The sequence below is a fragment of the Salvelinus sp. IW2-2015 genome, linkage group LG1 (genome assembly GCF_002910315.2).
Source record: "Salvelinus sp. IW2-2015 linkage group LG1, ASM291031v2, whole genome shotgun sequence".
Lineage (NCBI taxonomy): Eukaryota > Metazoa > Chordata > Actinopteri > Salmoniformes > Salmonidae > Salvelinus > Salvelinus sp. IW2-2015.
This window is the reverse complement of record NC_036838.1, coordinates 44608681-44636116: the sequence shown is the minus strand read 5'-3', so window position 1 is coordinate 44636116 and position 27436 is coordinate 44608681. Positions and strand designations below refer to the sequence as shown.

The window sequence follows — 27436 nt, the reverse complement described above, 5'->3', positions numbered from 1 at the left end:
AGTATGGTGTTGAATGCTGAGCTGTAGTCAATAAACAGCATTCTTACATAGGTATTCCTCTTGTCCAGATTGGATAGGGCAGTGTGCAGAGTGATTGCAATTGCATTGTCTGTGGATCTATTGGGGCGGTAAGCAAATTCAAGTGGGTCTAGGGTGGCAGGTAAGGTAGAGGTGATATGATCCTTGACTAGTCTCGCAAAGCACTACATGATGACAGAGGGGAGTGCTACGGGGCGATAGTCATTAAGTTCAGTTACCTTTGCCTTCTTGGGTACAGGAACAATGGTGGCCATCTTGAAGCATGTGGGGACAGCAGACTGGGAGAGGGAGAGATTGAATATGCCCGTAAATACACCAGCGAGCTGGTCTTCGCATGCTCTTAGGACGCGGCTAGGGATGCCATCTGGGCATTACATTTCACAACAGAGTTCACAACACATTGTGTGCCTCAAGCCACAACTCTCTACCACATATCTACAACACAAAATCCAACTGTACCTGTGTTTATAGTGCGTACGTTATCGTGTGTGCATGTGTCTGTGCATGTGTGTGCGTTTCTTCACAGTCCCCACTGTTCCAGAAGGTGTATTTTTATCCGTTTAAATCTGGTTTTACTGCTTGTATGAGTTACTTGATGTGGAATAGATTTCCATGTAGTCATGGCTCTAGGTAGTACTGTGCGGCCCTCAAAAAGTGTGTTCTGGACTGTGAAGAGACCTCTGGTGGCATGTCTTGTGGGGTATGAATGTCTGAGCTGTGTGCGAGTAGTTTAAACAGACTACTCGGTGCATTCAATATGTCAATACTTCTTACAAATACAAGTATTGATGAAGTCAATCTCTCCTCTACATTTAAGGGCAAGCAATGCTGCCCTGTTCTTGGCCAATTGTAATTTTCCTAAGTCCCTCTTTGTGGCAGTATCCAGGTGCGACAAAACTAGAGCCTGTAGGACCTGCCTTGACGATAGTGTTGTTAAGAAGGCAGAGCAGCGCTTTTTATGGACAGACTTCTCCCCATCTTAGCTACTGTTGTATTAGTACAGTATGTTTTGACTATGACAGTTTACAATCCACGGTTACTCCAAGCAATTTAGTCTCCTAAACTTGCTCAATTTCCACATTATTCATTACAATATTTAGTTGAGATTCAGGGTTAGTGAATGATTTGTCCCAAATACAATGCTTTTAGTTTTTTAAATATTTAGTACTAACTTATTTATTACCACCCATTCTGAAACTGACTGCAGCTCTTTAAGTGTTGCAGTGATTTCACTTGCTGTGGTAGCTGACTTGTATAGTGTTGAGTAATCAGCAAACATAGACACACATGCTTTACTCATTAGTAAAGCTTGAAAAAAGTAAGGGTCCTAGACCGCTGCCCTGGGGAATGCCTGACTCTCCCTGGATTATGTTGGAGAGGCTAACGCTCTCCACAATGTAGCAGGGGATGTGAAGCCATAACACATACGTTTTTCCAGCAGCAGATTATGATCGATAATGTCAAAAGCTGAACTGAATTCTAAAAATGCAGCTCCCGCAATCTTTTTATTAATTTCTCTCAGCCAATCATCAGTCATTTGAGTAAGTGCTGTTCAAGTTGAATGCCCTTCCATACAAGCGTACTGAAAATCTATTGTTCATTTGTTTACTGTGAAATAGCATTGTATCTAGTCAATGTTTTTCCAAAAGTTTACTAAGGGTTGGTAACAGGCTGATTGGTCGGCTGTTTGAGCTCTTCTTGGGTAGTAGAATGACTTTGGCTTCCCTCCAGGCCTGAGGACACACACTTTCCTGTAGGCTTAGATTGAAGATATGGCAAATAGGAGTGGCAATATCGTGCGCTATCATCCTCAGTCATTTCCATCCAAGTTGTCAGACCCAGGTGGCTTGTCATTGTTGCTAGACAACAATATATATTTTTTATGGAATTCAAAATTACAATAGTCTTTCATCATTTGGTCAGTTATGCATGGATGTATATACGTTCAGAATGTGTTGTTGGCATGTCATGCCTAAATTAGCTAATCTTGCCAATGATAGAGCCGAGTTCACCATTTTGCCAGAAATGCAATTTAAGGTACTCCAAAACTTTTATCTATCTTTCTTCATATAATTTATCTTTGTTTTATAGTGCAGTTAGTAACTGGAATAAGCAATTTCATAAACATGTCAAGTGCAGCATCTGGTTGCTCCTCATTACACACCACAATATTCTTCACCACAATATCTTCAACATAGGAATCACTACAAAACGTATTGTATGACCTCTTATACACTATATTATGCCCAGCCTTTGGAACTTTTCCTAGATATGGCTACTACAGTCGTGGCCAAAAGTTTTGAGAATGACACAAATATTAATTTTCACAAAGTCTGCTGCCTCAGTGTCTTTAGATATTTTTGTCAGATGTTAACTATGGAATACTGAAGTATAATTACAAGCATTTCATAAGTGTCAAAGGCTTTTATTGACAATTACATGAAGTTGATGCAAAAAGTCAATATTTGCAGTGTTGACCCTTTTTTTTTCAAGACCTCTGCAATCCGCCCTGGCATGCTGTCAATTAACTTCTGGGCCACATCCTGACTGATGGCAGCCCATTCTTGCATAATCAATGCTTGGAGTTTGTCAGAATTTGTGGGTTTTTGTTTGTCTCTTGATGATTGACCACAAGTTCTCAATGTGATTAAGGTATGGGAAGTTTCCTGGCCATGGACCCAAAATATCGATGTTTTGTTCCCCGAGCCACTTAGTTATCACTTTTGCCTTATGGCAAGATGCTCCATCATGCTGGAAAAGGCATTGTTCGTCACCAAACTGTTCCTGGATGGTTGGGAGAATTTGCTCTCGGAGGATGTGTTGGTACCATTCTTTATTCATGGCTCTGTTCTTAGGCAAAATTGCGAGTGAGCCCACTCCCTTGGCTGAAAAGCAACCCCACACATGAATGGTCTCAGGATGCTTTACTGTTGGCATGACACAGGACTGATGGTAACGCTGAATATCAGTCTGTCCCTGATGTTTTTCCTGGAGAGAAGTGGCTTCTTTGCTGCCCTTCTTGACACCAGGCCATCCTCCAAAAGTCTTCGCCTCACTGTGCATGCAGATGCACTCTCACCTGCTTGCTGCCATTCCTGAATAAGCTCTGTACTGGTGGTGCCCCGATCCCGCAGCTGAATCAACGTTAGGAGACGGTCCTGGCGCTTGCTGGACTTTCTTGGGCGCTCTGAAGCCTTCTTCACAACAATTGAACCGCTTTCCTGGAAGTTCTTGATGATCCGATAAATGGTTGATTTAGGTGCAATCTTACTGGCAGCAATATCCTTGCCTGTGAAACCCTTTTTGTGCAAAGCAATGATGACGGCACGTGTTTCCTTGCAGGTAACCATGGATGACAGAGGAAGATCAATGATTCCAAGCACCACCCTACTTTTGAAGCTTCCAGTCTGTTAATCGAACTCAATCAGCATGACAGAGTGATCTACAGCCTTGTCCCCGTCAACACTCACACCTGTGTTAACTTCTACCGAGTCAGAAACCCGGATCCGGGAGTACCCCCCACCCCCACCAGTAAAAAAGCTGAATAGCATAGCTAGCATAGCGTCACAAGTAAATAGTAGCATCTAAATATCATTCAATCACAAGTCCAAGATACCAGATGAAAGATCCACTTCTTGTGAATCCAGCAATCATTTCTGATTTTTAAAATGTTTTACAGGGAAGACACAATATGTAAATCTATTAGCTAACCACGTTAGCAAAAGACACCATTTTTCTTTGTCCACCATTTTTTCTCTCCACCAGTAGCTATCACCAATTCGGCCAAATAAAGATATTGATAGCCACTAACCAAGAAAAAACCTCCTCAGATGACAGTCTGATAACATATTTATTGTATAGGATAGTTTTTGTTAGAAAAATTTGCATATTTCAGGTAGAAATCATAGTTTACTCGACTAGAATAAATACAGAGAGCAACGTGTATTACCAATTTACTCATCATAAAACATTTCATAAAAATAGACAAAGCATAGCAATGGAAAGACAACAGATCTTGTGAATTCAGACAATATTTCAGATTTTCTAAGCGTTTTACACGAAAACACAATAAATCGTTATATTAGCATACCACATGTGCAAACGTACGGCAACGGCAACGGGAGCGATAACGTTATGATCACCAAAATATATTAATTTTCACTAACCTTCTCAGAATTCTTCCGATGACACTCCTGTAACATCATATTACAACATACATATAGAGTTTGTTCGAAAATGTGCATATTTAGCCACAAAAAAAACGTGGTTATACAATGAGAATAGTAGCAAAACTGGCCTGAAAATGTCGGGCGCTATCTTTGAGAGTGATCTAGTCTAATCGATAGCTAATCATAAACTTGACTAAAAAATACAGGGTTGACAGGAATCGAAAGACAAATTAGTTCTTAATGCAATCGCTGACTTACATTTCAAAAATTATCCTTACTGTGCAATACCGGGTCCGCCAAGCGAAGCTACACATAACAAAATGGCGATATATGCGTTTAAAATTTTTCAACAGAACAGCGATTTATCATCATAAATAGTTCTTACTGTGAGCTGTTCTTCCATCAGAATCTTGGCCAATGTATCCTTTCTCCGGTCTAATCGTCTTTTGGTCGAAAGATGTCCTCTTGTCCSKTCGAAATGGCCAATAACGTTCGGTATGTACAGGAAACGTGCCCAGCTCATGGAAGGGTGTCACAAATAAATGCCTCAAAATCGCACTAAACTGATATAAATTGCTATAAAACGGTTTAAATTAACTACCTTATGATGTTTTTAACACCTATAACAAGTAAAAACATGACCGGGGATATATTACTGGCTAAACCAAGGCTTGGAAAGAGGTCGGTCCAACGTCCTTCTCGCGTCGAGCGCAGGGTCCAAAGGAAAGCTACTTCCGGTCTTTTGTGTTTTATACGGGCCCTGATTGCGCAATCGACTCCATTCAAATTGTCACCACTTACTGACATCTAGAGGAAGGTGTAGGCAGTGTTTGTATCCTCATAGCATTCACAGGGACATTAAAACTGACCTGGGACCAGAGGCCAAGATTTCTGAAATCTCACTCCCTGTCAGGAAAAGTGCTGTAGATAGAGTTCTGTTCCACTCAGAGACATAATTCCAACGGTTATAGAAACTAGAGAGTGTTTTCTATCCAATAATAACAATAATATGCATATTGTACGAGCAAGAATTGACTACTAGGCAGTTTAATTTGGCAATGTCAAAAAAAATAAAGTGCTAACAGCACCCCCTATTGACAAAAGGTTAACGAGAGAATCCCTGACATGATGTCAGCTGGTCCTTTTTGTGGCAGTGGAAATGTTTCTTGGGGATTCAGTTCATTTGCATGGCAAAGAGGAACTTTGCAATTAATTGCAATTCATCTGATCACTCTTCATAACATTCTGGAGTATATGCAAATTGGCAGCAGACTTTGTGAAAATTAATATTTGTGTAATTCTCAAAAATATTATGATCAGTACATCCGATGGATTTGGATACTTCTTTAGAGCAGATTTCTGCAGTATTAGTAAAGAAAGATGTGATCAATACATGTGGATGATTTCATTCCTGTGCTGTTTGTGAATTACTTGATAGGTTGACTGATAACCTGAATGGCAACACCTCCACCATTGACTCAGATTTTTCACTTTAAAATATATGCCAAACAAAAACCATTGATTTCAAAGTTTAACAAACCATACAATTGTATGCACAAGGACTACTTTGAGCAATTTACACAAAAAAAAGTCAAACACATTTACTGGAAGATGCGAAGTTTGGTAACAGAATTATGGTCAAATCTGCCTCAGTTTTTATGCAACCACTTTTTCAAAAACTGTACAGTATCTGCTCCAAATGAAGATTCAACGATGTCTACAGAAAGAATGGGTGTCAGCTATGACATTGCATCTTGAGTTAAAAATGTTTTATTTTGGATATTGAACTACAGTAGGTGAAGTGGATTTACATCTGGTAACGGAGTTATGGTAACAGAATTACATCATGGGTCCCTAATCTGTACTATACAGAAATGCATCATTATGGATATGAATACCATTCTCTTCATGGTGATGTATCCTGAATAGGTACACAAAGGTAGAAATATGCAATATCCATCTTTTGCACATTTGGGTATTATTCTACAGACTGGCTATTATTGTAAAGAGCTCCGCCCCCAAACAAATCCACATTTGTTTTGTCCGAACCAGACCAAATCTGAAACAATCATAGATGCCTATGTTTCACAAGTTTGGACAGCACAGCACAGTACAGTACTGTACTCTACCTTTCTTTACTGTACTGTACGCTACTGTACTGAACTCTACTGTGCTTTGCAAACTTGTGAAACATAGATGTCTATGATTGGTTCAGATTTTGTCTGGCCAGGGCGGACTGACCAAAGTTCAGCTACTTTTCAACGTCTGGTGTTGGTCTGTGCTCAGTGGGTTAGGATGCTTGTTAAAGTAAATGGAAAGAGGGTTAGTGATAGGTGTCAGTAAGAGCCGGGGAAGTGAGAGCGGGAGAGAGAGAGACAGACACACACACACACGCACAGGTTTTCCAGACTGATTTCACACTCTTGCTTTGATCACCAGATGAGAGAAAAAATGTTATCAGCTGAACATAACAGTATGCCAGTGGAAGGGAGGACAGTAGCAGGTGACCCAACTGTGGTTTGTGACTGCTATGATTTCCCATTGCAGTAAATCCGTTACAGCTTTTTCTGTAATTCATGAGTTTTAATCACTTATTCATTCATAAACAATCTTGATATTAGTAAACACATTAAATAATTGGTAGGTCTACCTTTACTTGTTACAGCTGTGAACTTTAATTATCCTCCCTCAGGAGGGAGAGAAATTATAAACTATCTGAAATATATGTTTTTGTGTTTTTGGTAACGGAATTACAAGGCACAAGGAAATGTTTCTTAAACTTACAGAAGGCAAATCATTTGTCAGACTAAATGTAAGTGTTGATATTAGTTGGCAGGGTCTTTACTTCAACAGTATTGTGTTTTGATGTATTTCTCATACCTTTTTAAGACTTTTTCTGGTAGATGTTTTCTAAGACCCCTTTTCCATCTGTTTGACCAAAATCAAAGCCTTTGCTTATTCCTAATGCCTTAATTTCTCAAACATATACTCGTAGCTTTCATTTGATACCCAATTTGACATGCTTCTGTAGACTTCACATGTTGGTGCTCATCGGTCCTTTCAGATGGAAATGCCGGAAGCATTGCCCTACAGCAGTGGCACTGGCAAGTGACTGGCATGTTAGCTCCAGACCTATAATATCTACAATTCAAAACTCTTTCTTCAGCTATCATTTTATTTCAGAGATGTGGTTGAATACTCCCTTGCACATCTTTTGTACAGTAGCTTGTTGGTCTGTCTTTTCTTTTTTAGTTTCTTTGTCAAAAACAAACATTTGTGACAAAGGTTTCTTTAAAAAAAAAAAGCAACTTCCTTGCAAAAAGGCAAGTAAACGAGAGTGGGGGAGGAGACATGTCTGTGTGTCTTCCCTTCTTTTGTGCTTGTGTGAGTGCATGTCCCTTAAAGCAACACAATGCCATGTTGCAGCTGAGCATTCACGTTCCCCCGCGTGCGTGTGTGTGTGCGTGTGTTAGCAGGCGCACAGATGAGCACGTTAGCTGTCCTGTGTGGGCTGTCAGTAATCTGGGATTACACAATCTATTTGATGTGTTACGGCCATTATGTAACTGCCAGGGAGAGCCTATCTTTGTGCCATGACCTCTATAAGAGGAGAGTGTGATGTGTGTTTACGTACGTTAGAGTGGTGTATTTGTATTTGTGAGAGAGATAGGAGGAGGGAGCGGGAGGGGGAGATAGATTGCCCGCCCTCCTTCTGCTGCCATCTCTCTTCTCTGGGACTGTTTTCCTGACCAATATGCTAAGTAGTCACACATTAAAGACACCTCTTTGGAAGCTGAATGGTGATTGCTTTTCACGTGATGGTGATTAGGGAGATATATTTCTTGACTTGTGATGGTAGACCCCCTTGTGAATGATCCAGAGCTATTTCAGACCTCATCAACTGCCAAAACACTAATTAATGAGAGAGAGAGAATTCATCAACAGATGTGGCATCTGCTTTGACAGAAAAACTGAACACAGAAACACAGTGGCTACATCATCTCCCCCCTTTCCCCTTCCCAGTTCTCCCAGTGGGTAGCCATAGTGGCTGCAGAAACAGCATCCTATACTGTATAATAGGGGAAGTATGTTGCAGCGTGAACACACGTGACTGAGTTATGTGTTTGCAGCTCACACATGGCAGGCATAAAGATGGCCTCCACTGACACTAAGCTGACACGTCCACTGCTTTCCCCTCTCTCCCTCTTTCACCCTGTTCCTCACTCTGTGTCTCTCTCGCTCACACATCTAGTTAACCCAGGGTGTCAGCGCCAACCGAGATTCATTACAACAGATGCCATTCCGTACAGAAGGCCTGGCACCACTGTAGTACAATGAATATCAAGGAGAGAGGGAGATTTGGTAAAGAGGTAGCTACAATACTTGGTATTATAAGGAATTGTACCCCGTAGAGTAGTCACCAACCTTTTTTGAGTCAAGATCACTTTCGGAGTCAGAATGCAAGCTGAGATCTACCGTTCCGTTTTTTTATTTTATTTGTTACATTACTTAAAAGCCTATGCAACATTTAACCTATTAGAAACAGTACTGTAGTAATGAGGTTTGTGCAGTATGCTATAGGCCCAATACATTATCACTGCATATTGGCTTTGCTTGAATTGCCCTGCCAATGCATTGTTGTTTTTCTCAGACCATTTAAAATTATATTTCAACATTTGAGGTAAGCTTATATGATCACACCAGTCATAGATCAGTTGTTGTATTACTTGTGAGGCACAGCTGAGTGAGCATAAATTAAAATCATTAGCTTTTTTTATTTTACTGGGCTGACACAGCCTGCATCTGATGGTCAGTCTCAGCAGAGGGAGAGAGCAGCAGACTGAGGGTCCGCCTCTCAACGTCAGACATATGAAATGGTTCAAAATGGGAACACGTCGCCAGCCCGGCACGCAAGGCAGCTGAATCGGGTGCACCTGCCGCCAAAACCGCAAGACAAATTAAAAAAGCAGGAACGCAAGGCTCATTGTTTTTTTTGTTTTTTTACAGAAATGTTCGACTAGGAATGCGATCGACTGGTTGGTGACTACTGCCGTAGAGTGTATGTTCTTGTTTGTGAGAAAATGCATGTGTCTTAAAGATTGTAAGCTAGAGCCTGTCTGAGTGCCAAAGGTAGTTCTATAGGCAACAGAGACATTAAGCTGTGGCAATGATCATTGCAGAGAACAGAGTAATAGAGCTGTGAAAAGCTGTGATACTATAAGGAGAGAAATAGAGATTCATGTCTAAGATGACAGTCGAGGGAATTATCAGCAGAGGTCCAGTTTCCTGGAGGACCAGGGATCTTTGTGATGTGTCCACCCCCACACAGAGCTCCCTGTGTGGGGGTAAACACAGCACGGCGCCCCGGGGGACATGAAAAGAGGACTTTACCTCAGACACACACACAATATGCTCGTATGCATGCATACACACACATTCGCACACACACATGCCCTCATATGCAAACACACGCACACACACCACTAACGGGGACTCTGTATCACTGGGGGTCCGTCCGTCACTACCCACACGTCACAACCCACGCACAGTGGGCTTCTGGGTATGTGAGCACTGTCTCCCGTCTTCTGGTCACGCTCAGGGTACTAATCATGGCAGGAAATGTAGATACTGTATCGTTAGATGAACACTAATGCATACACAGGACACGCTCACTTACGAGATACAAGGCACGTGCCAGGCACAGGCATACAGACCATGCTTACACTCTTACAAACATAATGAATGAAACAAACAAACACACACATACACGTGGTGTGTGAACATGCACACTGAAAAAACGCATGACTTAATCTGCATTGAAGTATGTGCAACATACAGTACATGTTTGTACAAAACATTCATAACACAGTCTCCTACTATACACACAATGTATTGCTCCATGACCCTGTAAAGAGCATGCCTTTTCAGGAGTCAGCATTGTTTGTGGCCAGCTGGCTCGGTAAAACAATATTTCGAGGGAATATTCCATCCTGTGCCAGAGATGATTAGATTCATGGCATTAAAGTGTTGCATTACATAAACCCCCAGCCTGATGCTTGCTAGCTCGGGGGCTTAGGGCCGGTACTGCGCTATGAATTAAGTGGAGTGGACGCAGTAAAACACGGGAGAGGACTTGAGTCAATGAGTAGAATAGAGACTAAGTTACCTTGTTGAACCACTGGTGTCTATCTGTAAGTGAAACACAGTCTGAGCTGCTTGAGCTGGGAAAACATGACTAAATTACTTAAGAATATATATTTTAACGTAAAAGATTTCTAGAATTATGACTTTGCTGTTAATCTAATGGAAGGACACAGAGTAAAATGTCATAGCAACATGATCTCATACACATACATTATGCTGTACCAAAGTGATTGGAATATGGAGTGTTCTCTTCCTGGTCCTCCAATGTTTGGAGTGTGCCTGTTTGCTTTGTGTCTGTTCATCACTAAAACGCTGGCAGAAAAGGCAAGTGTAACTACTGACTCAGTGTGCCAAACCCCAGTCAGAACACTGACCTTCTCCTTAGTAATTCCCTGGTATTACTGTATTAGTGTGTTGGTGTGTGTAGTTTCTGGAGTGCTGCCATGGCTGGCCTGCCTCTGTCAGACAGGCATCTATAGAGAACCCTAAAGGCTTTTCCTCTCTGTCTTAGGATGAGGATATCATATTACACAGACACACACATTTATTTACGTAGTCTATCCACAATATCTCTATCATTATATTTTATTTTGCATCTGGGATGTAAAAAGCAATCAATCCTAACATTGTCAGAGTGCCAATCTTAAACATATTATAAATAATTACACACAGGCATGTGCCATGTTTCTTGTACAGACATAGCAGGTCATTTAATTTAAGGACAGACTCAAAGTAATAAAGATGCAATAAAAAAGGGGGCTAGTGAACATGGCACAGGTGCACGCGCTTAGTAAATCTAGGCCCATGTTTGATGGATTCTAATGTAAACAAATACAATTCAATGCTTTGTTAGGCACATAAGAGTCCTGTGGGAATTAATTCTGAAAAGGACAGTACTGTATGGAAACTGTATACACAGACCATTATAGCGTCTAGTCTCACCCGGCATTGGTACGAGTGAGTAAGTGAGATTTATCTGAGAGTAGACAATGACATGGTATCTCTATACACTTGAACAGGGAGTGTCATAATTGGAGTGTCATAATAAAGAAGGTAGGCTGACCTCCCAGAAGGTAGGCTGACCTCCCAGAAGGTAGGCTGACCTCCCAGAAGGTAGGCTGACCTCTCAGAAGGTAGGCTGACCTCTCAGAAGGTAGGCTGACCTCTCAGAAGGTAGGCTGACCTCCCAGAAGGTAGGCTGACCTCCCAGAAGGTAGACTGACCTCCAACTGCTCTCCTTGGTGTGCTCACAGCAAAGCTAGAGTGGATGAAGCATTTTTTGGGTATTACTGGTCCTACAGACGGTTTAACCCACAGTCCGGTGCATATAGGGAGAGAATGAGGCTGAAGGACAGCTGCCCAACAACCGGATCAACTGCGGCAGTAATATCAGAATCTGGTCTGTGTTGTGGCCTCATACAGGGTCTATAAAACTAAGGGCTGGCTGATCTTCCTCCATACACTCACACCAGCGTGTAAGTGGATGGATTGAGTAGAGTGTTTAAAGGGAAGGATGGAGACCAGTTAGAGGTGTGAGAGGAAGAGAGAGTGTTCCAGGATGGATGGATGACTTGAGGTATTGTGAAGTTCTCTGCTGTGCTACTTAGGTCACATCTCTGAGAGTCTGTGGTACTGTAGTTCACCCCAGACACGATGCCCACTCCATCTGCTCCACTGCTGATTAATCACATGGGTCTGATTGTGGTAGGCATCTGGAGGTGAGAGGTTTGGCTGGCGTTCAGTCTTCATCATACCCTGTGGCCCAGCTGGTCTGCTGAGACATCCCTCTCACCCAAACATGGGTTATTTATCAGTACTTGGCAGAGAGGTGAATGGGGCTGGGTAGGGTGAAGATCCACAGCTGATGATGGTTGAGTGGAGCTCACTAGATCTCAGAAAATTGTTGAGTTTCTCTATATATTGGATGGTTGATAAATGTCACTTCCATAGCTATAATCTGTGCTATAATCATTACCCTGACCACTGATAATATCAGGGTTTCAGCTTAGTCCTCGACAGAGAGGCTGGTAATGGAAAGGTCATGTTGAACTCTGAACCTTGACCCCATTCAGGGAAATTACTACAGGGCTTTGTGGAGTTGTCTGTGACATGGTGACCACGGTAACAGTAACTTGGGGCAGCGGTGGGATGGGACAGATGGGGAGGAGGTCCAGGGGTGGGTTGGTAGGCGTGTCTTTAGACATTAGTGTTTCACTTCTCTCAGATATCAAAGGCTGAAAGAAAATGTGTAGAGGACAAAGGAGAGAGACCACATGAAGGGAGCATTGATAATACATTTGAATTAAGAACAGTATCGTGTTCCTTGGCAAAATGATGGCAGAATGGTTGGCTACCCTCCCCTCAACATGTTGTGAGTGTGTGATAAAGACTTTGATAAATTACTGATTTGATGGACCAGTGTGTTATTGTAAAACAAGTGCTTCATTTATCTGACGCCATTGGGTTATAGTCACTAGCCTACATCAAAGATAGGACCTTGGTCTGCATAAAAGTTTCATTATGACTATACTGACTCGTGTCATCTCGTCTCTGCCACATCACTTATACAGACAGCCCAATTCTGGTCTTTTCCACTGATTGGTCTTTCGACCAATCAGATCAGCTCTTTTGCCAATAATTGGGCAAAGATCAGAATAGGACTGCCTGTGTAAATGCAGCCTTTCTCTATCCTCCCAGTTAGACCTGCTCTCTTATCTATCTGCTCCTACCAGCCTGTGTATTTAGCTCGAGAAGGTCAATATACAAGTGCCCAGTGCAGTATTACTGTGGCAACATCAGCCCAAACTAATTTCCTATCTATCTTTGAACATCTTTATTACCCCATCATTTATTTATAGCCTATCAGTCCTGTTGCCGTGTGGCGAGTGTAACACTGTGCATCTGTTTGTACCATTATCAGAGATAATGCCTTTTTGCCATACAGCGATTGCACCACTAATTCATTTTAATGCAAAAAAACATCCCTGTTGTTATTGTCAGCGGAGACTGGGAGACCCCAGTTTTTAAAACTTCGGTGAGGGCTGTAATTCACAACTAAGGTGGCCATTTTTTGCCTTAAACGCTCAGTGAAGTATGCAAATAGAGATGTGTATGTTAAAAAGGGCATGAGATCGAATCATGAAATCTATAATTGGTAATGTGAGGACTTAGATATGAGTGTTGGGACAGGGGCTGCATAAGGCATTTAAATGATTTGTATGCTGAGGATGTTAGAGGAGAACACTGGGTTTAAACCAATCAATGTTTCAGTTTAGCAATGAAATATGACAGTTTTCTTCCACTGTACCCAAGGATTTATGAAAGCTTACTTAATACGTCAATGTCCTGATTGTGGTTTTACAGACGTGTTTAATACGTTTTATGTACACACTTTATTTTAATACTTATGAAATGCACATTGTTATATTTAGTAACACTTGCTTATTTTCTCTCGACTCCAACCCCATTTAATGCATTGAACGGATGTGGGTGGAGCAATGTCTACATAAGGGTGCAAATTATAAACCCTCACAAAAGCTCTGACGAAGGCCTTGAGGATGATACATAAAGCTTAATAAAGAGCAGTGATACTAGCAAGAGCAGTGTGTGGGTTTATAATATTCTAACAACTTTTTAAATTGTTACCATGCACCCGTAACAAAGATAGCTCGGATGTGCAAATGCCTTTTGAATTTTGAAGAAGATTTTGTGTAAGGGAAGAGAGACACTTAGAAGTACTTTTCTGTTCAACATTTATATAAAGTTGTTTATTTTATAAGGGGACTGTGACAATAGAATTGTATGAAGTAAAGTAATATAATATGAGAACTTGATGTTAAGATGATTCCTATCACTCTGTTGTGTTTCTCTCTATATTGACTTTCTCCTGTCTGTCTCCTCTCTCAGATCAGTAAGCAGCAGCTACAGACAGTGAAGGAGCGTTTCCAGGCCTTCCTAAGTGGTGACACCCAGATAGTGGCAGACGAGGCCTTTATCAATGCAGTCCAAAGCTACTATGACGTGAGGCCCAACTCTGTGTGTTTGTGTTTTATTTTAGGTCTGTATGGGAGTATGTTAAGTGTATGTTGTCTTTTATGTTGATTTTTATTCCGTAATGATTATCCTGTTGTTTTAAATGGTCCTCCGCGGACGGACCAGTCCGTCTGGATATTTGAGGAGATGACTCACCTTTGGTCTGGTAAGTGATGTGGAACTCACAGACAGGCTGCTTCCTCCAGGCAGTCTTATTAATGTTCTCATCCTGCATCTGACAGATTCAAATGAATTGGACTTCCCAAAATAGGCCTCTGAAATATTCAGTCCAGACAGCAGCTATGTGAGTTGCTAACCTGAATTTATGTGCCCTTAGCTTTGAGTCTGACTATCCATCCCATCCAATTAGCCCACCTTCACTCTGAAATCACAGAAGGATGAGGTTCAGAACAAACTTGCAAACCTTCCTAAAAGTTAGAGAAAAGGAGACAAGAAAATGTATTGAGCGAAAAGAGGATTTACTCTGCCAGTAGAATTAATCAATGTGGCACTTTAATAAACCCAAATGAGTGAATTGAAAAAGCTAAAGCCAGTTTTCCAATTTAATTAAAGCATAATGGTATTACTGTCTGAGTTCTGGATTCTTACACACTCCCCTCATCCCCACCTGCTCTGGAGACTGGAGTAGAGACACCTAGGGTGCTCTTTGTTGGCAGAACTCAGGGTAATGCTACTGTACGTGAAAGTGACAATGTGTAGACAACATTTCAATTCTATTTTCTATATCAGCAGTTTCTATATTTAACACTCCCATTTGTGCAATGTTCCCTTCTTTTTGGCCCACTAAGAGCACTGCTGTTGTTGCAGAACAAGTCAAGTGTCCAAAGTTGGCTCCAGACAGAGTGATAAATGTCTGTGTATCTGTGTGTCCATCCAGGCTCAGAGCTGTGGCCTTCTGTCTTCGCCCTGGGTTAGGCACTGATTGGGAACAGAGAGTCTGTCACTGTGAGCCATAAGGAGGTTGCAACATAGAGAGAGGGCCAACATCTGAGTCAGGCAGTCATTTGGGTCTTTCTCTCTCTCTGTCTCTCTCTTTCTCTAACCCACAACCCTTGGCATGGAAAATTGCTTTGTGGGGATTGTGAAAACTTATATATGTGCAGATGGAATTAAACAGAGAAGCAATACAATGTCAGATTGAATTGAAACTACAATCATTTATTTCCCTCTGCACCTTCGTCATGAAGCTGCAGCAAAGCCTCAAAGAGAGAAGCAGTACTTCAGAAACCCTCTTTTGCAGCTGCGTCTTCATTTCATGTCCCTCCAGAAGCAAAGACGTGTCAGCCTGCTACCAGGGCTACTGTACACAGCTGCATGGGAGAATGTCTCATAGAAAATAATGGATAATTTCCCATTCAGGAATTGAGTTAAAATGGAATTTATCCTAACCTCTCAACCACGCTGTATGCTCGTCCTCCTGTATGTTCCTCCTGCCCTGTAATGTTTAATCCACATGCTTAACGCCCTCTTTCTGCTCTCGACCGTGACAACAGATATTTTTGAAAAGTGACCGTGTGTGCCGGATGGTCCAGAGCGGAGGCTGCTCGGCCAGTGACTCGCGGGAGGTCTTCAAGAAGCACATTGAGAAGCGTGTCCGCAGCCTGCCCGAGATCGACGGTCTGAGTAAAGAGACTGTGCTCAGCTCCTGGATGGCCAAGTTTGACACCATCTACCGTGGAGAGGAGGACCCCAGGAAGCACCAGCAACGGATGACTGCCAGCGCAGCCTCAGAGCTCATCCTCAGTAAGGACCAGCTCTACGAGATGTTCCAGTCCATCCTGGGCATCAAGAAGTTTGAGCACCAGCTCCTCTACAACGCCTGCCAGGTGAGATAAGAGCTTCATGTCATGTTCTTTACTAGACATTTGTCTTAAAACACTAACACTTTACCTGGTGGTGATTTGTCAGTTTCACTCCTTTCTCCCGGTCTGATAGTTGACTTGAGCTGCAGTGTCACTCTTTCAACCCTTTAATGCTTTAACTTCAGGCTTGCTTCTCGTTAAGTTCCAATGGGTTGAAATGGTAAAAGTGTGCCGTGAAAGCCTTTCAGGGTTATTAGATGAATTGTCACCTGTCACAGGAAAGCACAGCTTTCAGTGTGGAATTTAATACTCTTTTGGACCTTTAACCTTCGATCCAAGCAGGAAAGAGGAATGAATACTGCAAAGGAAATATGACAATTGTGAGATGGAGAGAGAGAGTGGGTGGTGTGGAAGTAGAACGATAGATGAGTGTGAGTACCAAGGTACTGTGTCACAAGGAAAGTGGGTGATGGCTGGAAGTGACTCAATACACCTGCTAACTGCAATCATATTGTAATCATAGCGAATGGAATGGATAGCTATTGATCATTGTTGAATGGAGAGGGTGGCTGAGAAGGCCGCCAGAATAATAAGGTGATAGTGGCTTTTAAAGAGGGGGTCCACATACCAGTCATACTGGGTTCAATGGAAGGTGTAGTGAGCCCTTTAGCATGTCTCAAGTCATCATCAAGCCTTTTGTCTGTCCGGGATTAACCATTCAGGTGCCACACACACACACACACGATGCTGGCCATACAGTATGTGTGTAGGCCTAGCCATTCTATTATTAAGACCTGTGTATCATTGTAGTCCAGGCCAAGATTGAAATTACTTTTCTGCCACTGCTTCATTCAGTAATGTGCCCGGTCCACGCCCAGGCTCCAGTGGAAAGGCAGAGCCAGCCCATGAACATTAGCACTGCTAGTGACTCATCCTTTGGCAGAGACATAGTAGGATGTGCTAACGATAAATCTGCACAGACCTGCTGTGTGTTACATGGAATTAGTTCTGACATTGTGCAATTTTGTTGCGAATGGAATTGCCTACCTATTACCCCCTACTCTTTTCTTTGCCCTCTTTTCAAGAATATGATTTAGTTTTCTTCTGCCATAGTTTAAAGACACATTTACTGTCAATATCAACACCCACTACACATTCAATCTCTGGCACACACGCGCACACACATACACACACCAGGGTTTCCATTAGACAATAGCCGGCTTTTGGCCGATAAAAAAACCCAAAAGGTTGATAAATAAAACTATTGCCTGCCAAAATGACCTGTAAAAACAATAACGCTTTTTATTCATTGAATACCAGTTGATGTAAATACATTTGACCGTCATGCTTATCAGTCTATAAGTAATTTGCATAATTTAGTGGAATTAAATTGGCCTGTGTGTATTTTCATTAGTCATCATGTATGTTTTTTATCCAACACAACTATCACACGCGCACAGATTTCTCCTGCAGCTCCTCAGCTGGTTGCTGCTGGAGTAAAACGTGTGCTTTTATAAGCCCATTCATTGCATAACTATTCTAAATGCTAACAGTTTTGGTGCACGATTAAAAATAACTATTTTTATTTCTCAACTAGTCATTGAAGTGCACCTCCCATTCACCATTCAAGTGTAGGCACCAGGATATCAGCGCATCACCCACCACTTTAGTGAGGTAGAGGCAGTATGCATTTTGAAATCACACTTAATTGTTTGAAATCTGAATGTTTTATTTCATATTATGAGGCTGTCATGGAAATTACCACCAGGGACACCTGATGTCAGTACTCAATGAATCATTCTTTATTATCAGCAAGCTGGAGAGGTTCCAAAAAACCTAAAGCACCATAGTACACATCGGTCGGGAGCTCTGCTGGTGCAGTCCCGTTATTTCTCTTATATACTGCTTACACAGACAAGTTATATTTGCATGATTTACATTATTCATTATTCATTATTAGCGTTTGGTTCATGCATGTGACCGACCAATATCTAACAAGGCTTCTTCTCTCCAAGCTGATACCTTGAAATTGAGATACCCCTTTCGGTTCTCAAAGCAATGTTCTGGGCATACTGCCAAATTGCTTATACTGATAGTGAAGATTCCTCGCAGGAATGATCAATCAATCACTTGCATGAATCAAGTCGAATTGGTTAACAGAAAAGCACCTACATAAAATATTTCTTCACAAGGCATGTCTTACCTTGCCTCAAAGTAGCTTTTGAAGCAAGGTAAAAATCCGACCCTGGAAAAGTGGAGGCAATTATTTTATAAAGACTTCATAGTTTCAAGTTTGGGGAAGCTTGGGGAAGCAATTTATCCTACCATTTCTGATTTTCATATGCGCATTAACAAATAAATAATTAAAATATAGTTTTTGTTTCTCAAAATCATTGTCAGGTGGTTAATCGTAAAAATCTGAATTAAAATGAATAAAATCTAAGGTAAAAGTCAACTAATGCGAGATCACCAGCCTCTGCCATATGGGCAGATTGATTCACCGTCATCCATTGACGGCTAAAGAAATGAGTGCATAGCCTATAGGCCAATGAAGCAGTAGACATATAACTTCCATTGCTTTTTCACACCGAGGATGGGTGCTTATCGAGGGGAGATTGTTGCTCCCTCAACATTATCAGGAAAGAGAAAACAGACACATGGTCATTGCTCACATGGAGCACTCCAAACAAAAGACAATAAAAAAATTGACAAATCTCGTAAATGATGGTTATGAAATAAACCAAAACTTGTTTCTTACAAGTGTAGCAGGTTGTGAACTCTGCAAACAACATTTCCACTCTGAGAATGATGGTAAATTACTTTAATTAATACATGCATTAACAGAAATGTATGTAACCAAATGACAGGGATTAATGGGACATTTACTACTGATGACATTATCTTCACACATATTTTAATTATTTTAATTGACAGCCGCAACTCAATTATCAGCTAGGCCTATTGCCACGCTTGCTGCCCAAATTGCTGGCTTCCGAAATGAGGGACAGAACAGCTGTCATCTGTGTCCTTACTCAGGTACCTGTCATCATGTACCTTCGGGTTGTGTGTTGAATGCTTTTGAAGGAGATTGAGAGACAGATGGTTCCCTCGCATCACAGTGTGTGTGTGTGTGTGTGTGTGTGTGTGTGTGTGTGTGTGTGTGTGTGTGTGTGTGTGTGTGGTGGGTGTGTGTTGGTGTGGTGTTGTGTGGTGTGTGTGTGTGTGTGTGTGTGTGTGTGTGTGTGTGTGTGTGTGTGTGTGTGGTGTGTGGGAGAGAAACTCTCTCTCAGCAAACTGAATGCCAGTAGTGCAATTCATGACTTTGTAAACCTTTCTGTGTAGAAACAACCTCAGTGACTGACTAAATTAAAATGAGAGGTCGTCTCACCACTGTGTGTAACCTATGATAGTAGGCAGAGACTCTTTGTCTTCTGAAGAATGTGTTTTAGCCTGTAATGATGACTTCAGTTATTGAATAAATTCATGAATTGATTTTCAGTCCTGTGTGCCCTGAGTGTGGGTGGAACAGTGTGGGTGTTGTTCCTTTTTATCAGATGGGGTTTGGTGTTATGGATTTATGGTCGTGCCGACCGCCTGGCGCTGTTTTAATGAAAGCCTGTAATTGGTCAGAATGGACAGGCAACAGCACAACATGGCTGAGGTGACTACACTGCTTTCTGCCCAGGGACTCCTATGGAAACACAAATCCAACGTTAGATCAGCATGATAAATAAATAGTATCTTTATTAATCCAGCTCTGGTGAGGCAGATAATTTGCCTTCAGCTCTGCTCACACAACACGAACACACACCTTCCGGTTGCCAGTTCATCTCCCTCTTTCATTTCTCTGGTAACCTTCTGGCCACTGGTCTGCCTCTCTAACTTCAAGGAAACGTAAGCCCCATATAAACACTGTCCATAAAGCCTGTGGAATCGGTTAACTATAAAACAATATAAAACATCAACGCAAACAGTTGTTTGTTTGACAAAAACATTTTGCCTACCCCAGGACACAGACAATTTCTGGCAGAAGTCACTTTTATCAGTTATTTTCCACTTGAGGTGGTACAGCAAAACAACAGCCGTCATCAGAGTGAGTCTTTAGATGTTTCTGTTCGATGTATAAGTAACTCAAGTCACTTACTGTACACCTCAGTTAATATGTATAGTCTAGATTTTAGAATCATAAACAAGGCTATCAACACAACAATTTGAAAGCCCTCCATTCTATGCATACATTTGCTGTGATTTACAGAATGGGAGAGATGGGGAAGTAATATATCCTCCATTTTCATCAAAGACCTTGCTGTTATCATACTAGAGATCTGTCTGAAAGATTTGAAGTAGATCTCGATGCTGGACTTTTGTTTTGGTCCAGACTGTGTGGTGCTGTATTTTGTTATGCTGTGTGTGTGTGTGTGTGTGTTTGTCTTTGTCTTTGTTTGTGAAACCTTTCTGCTGTCAGTCTCACACACACACCATATCCTTTGTCTGCTCATTCATGGCTCCCATGGCGACAGTAAACATGGCCACCTCTCTTTCCCTCCCTCCCTTGTCAGCTGTTGTCACCCTGCCTATATTAAACCAGACAGACCAGATTGGTTCCCCCCCACACATCACAACTGCCGCTACCAGACTCTTATAATGATTGCTAAACACTGCACAATCTAAAACACTTGCCCCCCAATCACCCCTTCCCCAAAACACATGTAAATATTAGACTATAAATTGTGCATTCCTGTATTATACTTATGCAAATATATACACTACCGTTCAAAAGTTTGGGGTCACTTAGAAATGTCCATGTTTTTTAAAGAAAAGCTATTTTTTTTTGTCCATTAAAATAACATCAAATCGATCAGAAATACAGTGTAGACATTGTTAATGTTGTAAATGACTATTGTAGCTGGAAACAGCTGAATTTTTAAAATGGAATATCTACATAGGCGTACAGAGGCCCATTGTCAGCAACCATCACTCCTGTGTTCCAATGGCACGTTGTGTTAGCTAAACCAAGTTTTTATAATTTTTAAAGGCTAATTGATCATTAGAAAACCCTTTTGTAACTATGTTAGCACAGCTGAAAACTGTTGTTCTGATTAAAGAAGCAATAAAACTGGCTTTCTTTAGACTAGTTGAGTATCTGGATCATCAGCATTTGTGGGTTCACCAGTCTCAATGTCAACAGTGAAGAGGCGACTCCGGGATGCTGGCCTTCTAGGCAGAGTTGCAAGGAAAAAGCCATATCTCAGACTGGCCAATAAAAAGAAAATGTCTACACTGTATTTCTGATCATTTTGATGTTATTTTATTGGACAATTCTTTTAAATTGTCTTTATAACAAGGACATTTCTAAGTGACCCCATACTTTTGAACAGTATTGTATGTGATATATATATATATATTCTACTAAGCCATTTACTTTGTTTGTATTCTTATCTTGTATTATTTCTTATTGTTGTTGCATTGATGAGAATAAACCTGCAGGTAAGCATTTCGTTGGACGATGTATGCCATGTGTATGCGTAAATATGACTAATAAAACTTGAAACAATATCTGAACACCTGTATGTTATGAAATTCCAACTCCTCCATACAGTGTTGATTTACAAGAATATGAATTTTCTGTGTCCTCACCCAGGAAAACAGGGTAGTATCACCTCATCAGTGTGCAACAAGTTCTCTGCACATAGAATTAACAATTGAACAGACTCTCATGCACTCTGAAATATTTACGCTGGCAGAGCTGTGTGCGTGCGTGTGTGTGTCTGTGTTTTTCTTTGAAAAGTGGAAAACAAGAGAACAAGCAGATTAGGAAGACTGTAGCCATGACAATTGTAACAGACAAATAGAACCTGGTTGTTTTCCCCACACTAAAACAGTTTATTTTTTAAACATATGAAGAATAGTTTAAAAAAAAAWATATATCAGGACTACCGGGCATGATGACTCCTTGCTCTCCCCAGTCCACCTGGCCTTGCTGCTGTTCCAGTTTCAACTGTTCTGCCTGCGGCTATGGAACCCTGACCTGTCCACCGGACGTGCTACCTGTCCCAGACCTGCTGTTTTCAACTCTCTAGAGACCGCAGGAGCGGTAGAGATACTCTTAATGATCGGCTATGAAAAGCCAACTGACATTTACTCCTGAGGTGCTGACTTGCTACACCCTCGATAACTACTGTGATTATTATTATTTGACCATGCTGGTCATTTATGAACATTTGAACATCTTGNCATGTTCTGTTATAATCTCCACCCGGCACAGCCAGAAGAGGACTGGCCACCCCTCATAGCCTGGTTCCTCTCTAGGTTTCTTCCTAGGTTTTGGCCTTTCTAGGGAGTTTTTCCTAGCCACCGTGCTTCTACACCTGCATTGCTTGCTGTTTGGGGTTTTAGGCTGGGTTTCTGTACAGCACTTTGAGATATTAGCTGATGTACGAAGGGCTATATAAATTGATTCGATTTGAAGAAAAACAATTGATTTGATTTGATACCATACTTGACTCTAAACTCAATCAAGCCAAGGGTCCTGACCTGGGATCTAAACACAATCAACCTGAATATGGAGAAGTGTGAGAGGGAAAGTCTACATAACCCTTATCCACATTTCTCCCCGCTCTGCCTCCCTCTACCTGTGGGTTACACTATAGCTGTTCACACCCATGGATGTTTTCACACCTAATGATGGAGTGAGCAGGCCTTCAGACACAGAGGCTCCACGCTCTAGTGAGTGAGTGAGTGAAAAAGATAGATAGTCCAGCATGCTACTCTCCCAGTGGACAGAATACACTATCGATTGCCACCCAATACAATAATACGGCTACTACAGTTAAAACAACATGATGCTAAGATGGATACTACAGATCACAGACATATAGACTGACTGACTGACTGACAGACTTCAGAGCCTAACCCAGTGGGATGTGGGATCTACTCAATTAAGCGGGCAGGGAACATGATATACAGTACCATTAAGAGACAGGCAGTGCTCCTCTGTCTGAGGAAATGTACGTTTTAGGTAGAAGGGACTTCTAAGTAGAATCGGCTCTTTGCATCAGGGGCTGAGCTCTGTGTTAGGTAGGACTGCGATGGGATTAATGTAAAGAGTACACAGTGGCCCCACATATATCCCATACACACTGGGGGAGGGCTGCCAATACAAAGTGTGTGGGTGTGGAGAGCGAGAATTACACTATAAGCCCTCGGATCACAGGTGTGAGTGAGTCCGTCCTTTCACACAATTCCCCACCCCATCACGGTGCGACCTGGTAACGCACACTCCCAGACACAAGCTACTGTGTTACTGTACAAAACCCCCTTCCCACTGTAGTCTGCAGACAGGAAGGGAGTGACTACAGGAAGAGAGGGGAGAGAGGTAAAGATGCGAGATGGAGAGAGAAGAAAGAAAGAAAGTGATCAGCTGTCCACACCACAGAACTGCAATCCCAACAGGCAGACTGTTTAAGTTTCAATTTTTAAAGCTCAAGTACAAGGAAATGCCTTTCCTGCAAACTGTGTATATTGTTGGAGGAAGTGGTCAATTCTCTGATAACATTCATACAGTACATGACCAAAAGTATGGGGACACCTGCTCGTCGAACATCTCATTCCAAATTCATGGGTATTAATATGGAGTTGGTCCCTCCTTTGCTGCAATAACAGCCTCCACTCTTATGGGAAGGCTTTCCACTAGATGTTGGAACATTGCTGCAGGGACTTGCTTCCATTCAGCCACGAGCATTAGTGAGGTCAGGCACTGATGTTGGGCGATTAGGTCTGGCTCGCAGTCGGCCTTCCAATTCATCCCAAAGGTGTTCGATGGGGTTGAGGTCAGGGCTTTGTGCAGGCCAGTCAAGTTCTTCCACACCGATCTCGACAAACCATTTCAGTAAAGACTCTGTGTGTTCTGACAGCATTTCTAGTCCTATTTTCATCCACCCTCTCCCTTGTTTCCTATCCCTCTCTCTTATTATTGTTGTGAAGAATGCCTCAGTGCCCTGGCAGAGGGTGGAGGGTGGAGAGGGTGTATGTAGCGTGGGCAGAGAGAGAGAGAGAGAGAGAGAGAGAGAACAGGACATTTTCAGAGAATCCGAGACAGAAATTTATAGAGGGATGGATGAAGTGAGGGAGAGGATGGGGTGAATGAAGAGTGAGACCATCATCTTATAATTCACTAATATCAAACAACCCCCCCCCCCTTCCCCTCTGGGTTCCCTGTCCCCTGGAGGCCTACAGAGGGAGGGAAGGAGAAGTCATGTTGAAGAGTTGTATTCTAGACAGGGAGACTGTTGACATGGATGGGCCTGTGAGTGCATGCTGACAGTAGTCATGGAAAGGCTGCATGATTTCAGCATCTGTTTAATCTAGACACACACACGGACACAATCATAATAACACAATTCTCTCAGACACACATTGATAAACAGACACAGTCAGATGCATGGTGTGGCAATCAGGTGCACAGCTTTGGCCGGTGGAGATTAGGCAGATTTAATTAATCTAATTATGGTTGGCCTTGCTTACATCAGATCTGATTATATTATGACAGGGATATCTCTCTCTCTTTACTGCTCTGGTGTAATGCAGCAAAGACTCTCAGTAGGCGAGTCTGTGTGTTCTGCCAGAATTTCTAGTTCTCTTTTCATCTACCCTCTCCCTTGTTTCCCATCTCTCTCTCAATGTTGTTGTGAACAATGCCTCAGTGCCCTGGCAGAGGGTTATGTAGCATGGGTAGAGAGACTCTACTGGACTTGTTTGGCACAGGGCGTAAAACTCTCTGCCAGAGTTACATGCCTGTTTTTTATTCTTACTGTATTATTTCATGGCCGCAGGACTAGGCTGGTCTGGTCAGGAGACACATAGACAGTGACTCTGATGTAGTGCTGTTCATTGTGTGTGTGTGCCCTACCCATCCTGCTTTAAGAGCCCTAACGATGCCTCCGAACAGACTGGGGGATTCGATTAGCATAGACTCTAGAGATCTTGTTGCATATCTGTGGCTGTGTGTATGGTCATGCTTGTGTGGTCTGTGGATATGTGTGTTGTCTGTGTATATGGATATGTGTGTGGTAAATGTTAGTGTACTTCAGTATGTGTATTCCTGCCAGTAAACGCACTGATAGAAACCATATCTGTAGTTGTTTGCTTCTCCATCCTCAAGGGCTGAAGGAGTGGCTGTGACAGTCTGCTATCGTACTGCAGGCTCCCTGACCACTAATGACTAACCCTTTTCTCAGAAGACCCACCTCTGCTCTGCAATCTGGAGAAAGAGTCTATACTGCACATACATCTGATGAAGACAACTCTGATTTATAGTATAGTCAAGTGACAAAGTAATAGATCTGAACCAGGGCTGTAAACAAGCATCCTTAAACAGAGAATTTACTTCCAATGTCTAATTCACAACGAACACAATCATTTGACAGTGGTTGAATATTGATCACCATTTCCAGGGGAGTGGAAGTCATGGGATTCAAATGGAAATTAAATTGGTTAGCCTACAGCTCATCGTATTGGTGGGTTGTACAGGTGTAGGATCTTAATATGACCAGTTTCTCACAGCAGGAAAATAATCCTGCAGCAACAAGAAATGTTAATTATTGTGTGGATTATAATTAATGACAATTTTTCCAGGGTTCGATACGTTTTTAAGTGGAAATTACAAACTGTAGAAGCCTTTCTTTAAACCTCAAGTACACCACAAGTTTGCATTTCCTGCTGTGCAGGACATTCCCTGCAACAACAGGGTGATCAAATTAAGATCCGTTATCTGTACATGTACGCTCCAAGTTATTACATCTTGATACATTCATACATTACTACAAACAATTTCCAAGGATGATTATTAGGACATACGAACTAAAGGTAATACTATGTCAATATCAAGGCTTGTAATGGAGGTTGTATGTAAGGCCCTGCATTATGCCACCAGGTGATAATAAATGCTGAATGTCAGGCTTATGTCATGATAACGTCTCTTGTCGTTGTGTTTGTTTCCAGCTTGATAACCCTGACGAGCAGGCTGCTCAGATCAGGAGAGAGCTGGACGGACGACTGCAAATGGCTGATCAGATCGCCAGGGTAAGACACAACCACCTCAAAGTAAAGTAGAGAATTAGACACCAACCCACCACTCTTAAATCACCTCACCAGAGCTGTTGTTGATAAAGTAGAAGATGGTAGCTCTAAGGTCTATAAACTATGTAGTAGTGATACTACAGTATCTGTGTGTTCTGAACCCTAGGCCCGCGGGCATAAGGCACATCTTTACATCAGAAAACTGCCAAAATAATGTAAGAGCAAAGGTAGACTCAGGGCAGGAGTACCCATAAATAAAGATCCTCTTTAAAAATACCCTTTATGGTTTTAGACTACACTATGGACGTGTGTGTGACTTATGTGTGCTTGCGTGCCTTTGTGTGATGTGTGTGTGTGTGTACGTGCGTGCCTGTGTGTATGCCTGTGTGTGTATGTTTCTGTGCCATAACAGGGCGGTAGGTTTCCCAAGTTTGTTTCCAAAGAGATGGAGGCCATGTTCATAGAGGAGCTGAGATCCTCAGTGAACCTGCTTATGGCTAACCTGGAGAGCATGCCTGTGTCCAAGGGAGGAGAGTTCAAACTGCAGAAGCTCAAACGAGGACACAACAGCTCCATCATAGACATGGGCCAGGAGGACGAGAACACACTGTCCAAGTCTGATGTGGTGCTCTCCTTCACTCTGGAGGTATGGTTGGTTAACACTGCAGCTCAAACACAGCCTGCCAGAGACACTGCCTCCAGTGGTCATATGCAGTGTGCTATTGAAGTAATCCTGACTATTTCATCTGTCAGGCTACATAGAAAAGAACATTCAAGGCTCTTCTTACTTTAGAGACAGACACAGACACTGAGAGGGAAAGTAAGAGAGAGATGTAGACTGAATGACAGAGGTGAATTACACAGAGAAAGCGAGAGAGAGAGAGCGAGCCAGGGAAAGAGGGAGATACAGTGGTTTGCGAAAGTATTCACTCACCTTGGAATTTTTCCTATTTTGTTGCCTTACAACTTGGAATTAAAATGTATCATTTGATTTACACAATATGCCTACCACTTTGAAGATGCAAAATATTTTCTATTGTGAAACAAGAAAAAATACAAAAACTGAACTTGACTATAACTATTCACTCCCCCAAAGTCAATACTTTGTAGAGCCTCCTTTTGCAGCAATTACAGCTGCAAGTCTCCTGGGGT

At 42.0% G+C, this 27436-nt stretch overlaps 1 protein-coding gene across 5 annotated transcripts in view; it reads left to right on the top strand.

Annotated features, from left to right (window-relative positions):
* cadpsa (Ca2+-dependent activator protein for secretion a) overlaps positions 1-27436 on the top strand; it is a 160900-nt gene that overhangs the window by 17231 nt on the left and 116233 nt on the right. For all 5 annotated transcript variants that reach the window (XM_070445154.1, XM_023993798.2, XM_070445155.1 and 2 more), the window contains exons 3-6: positions 14259-14372; positions 15899-16231; positions 26207-26287; positions 26697-26930. In XM_070445154.1, coding sequence (XP_070301255.1) covers positions 14259-14372; positions 15899-16231; positions 26207-26287; positions 26697-26930 — 762 coding nt within the window. The remainder of the gene's footprint in view (positions 1-14258; positions 14373-15898; positions 16232-26206; positions 26288-26696; positions 26931-27436) is intronic.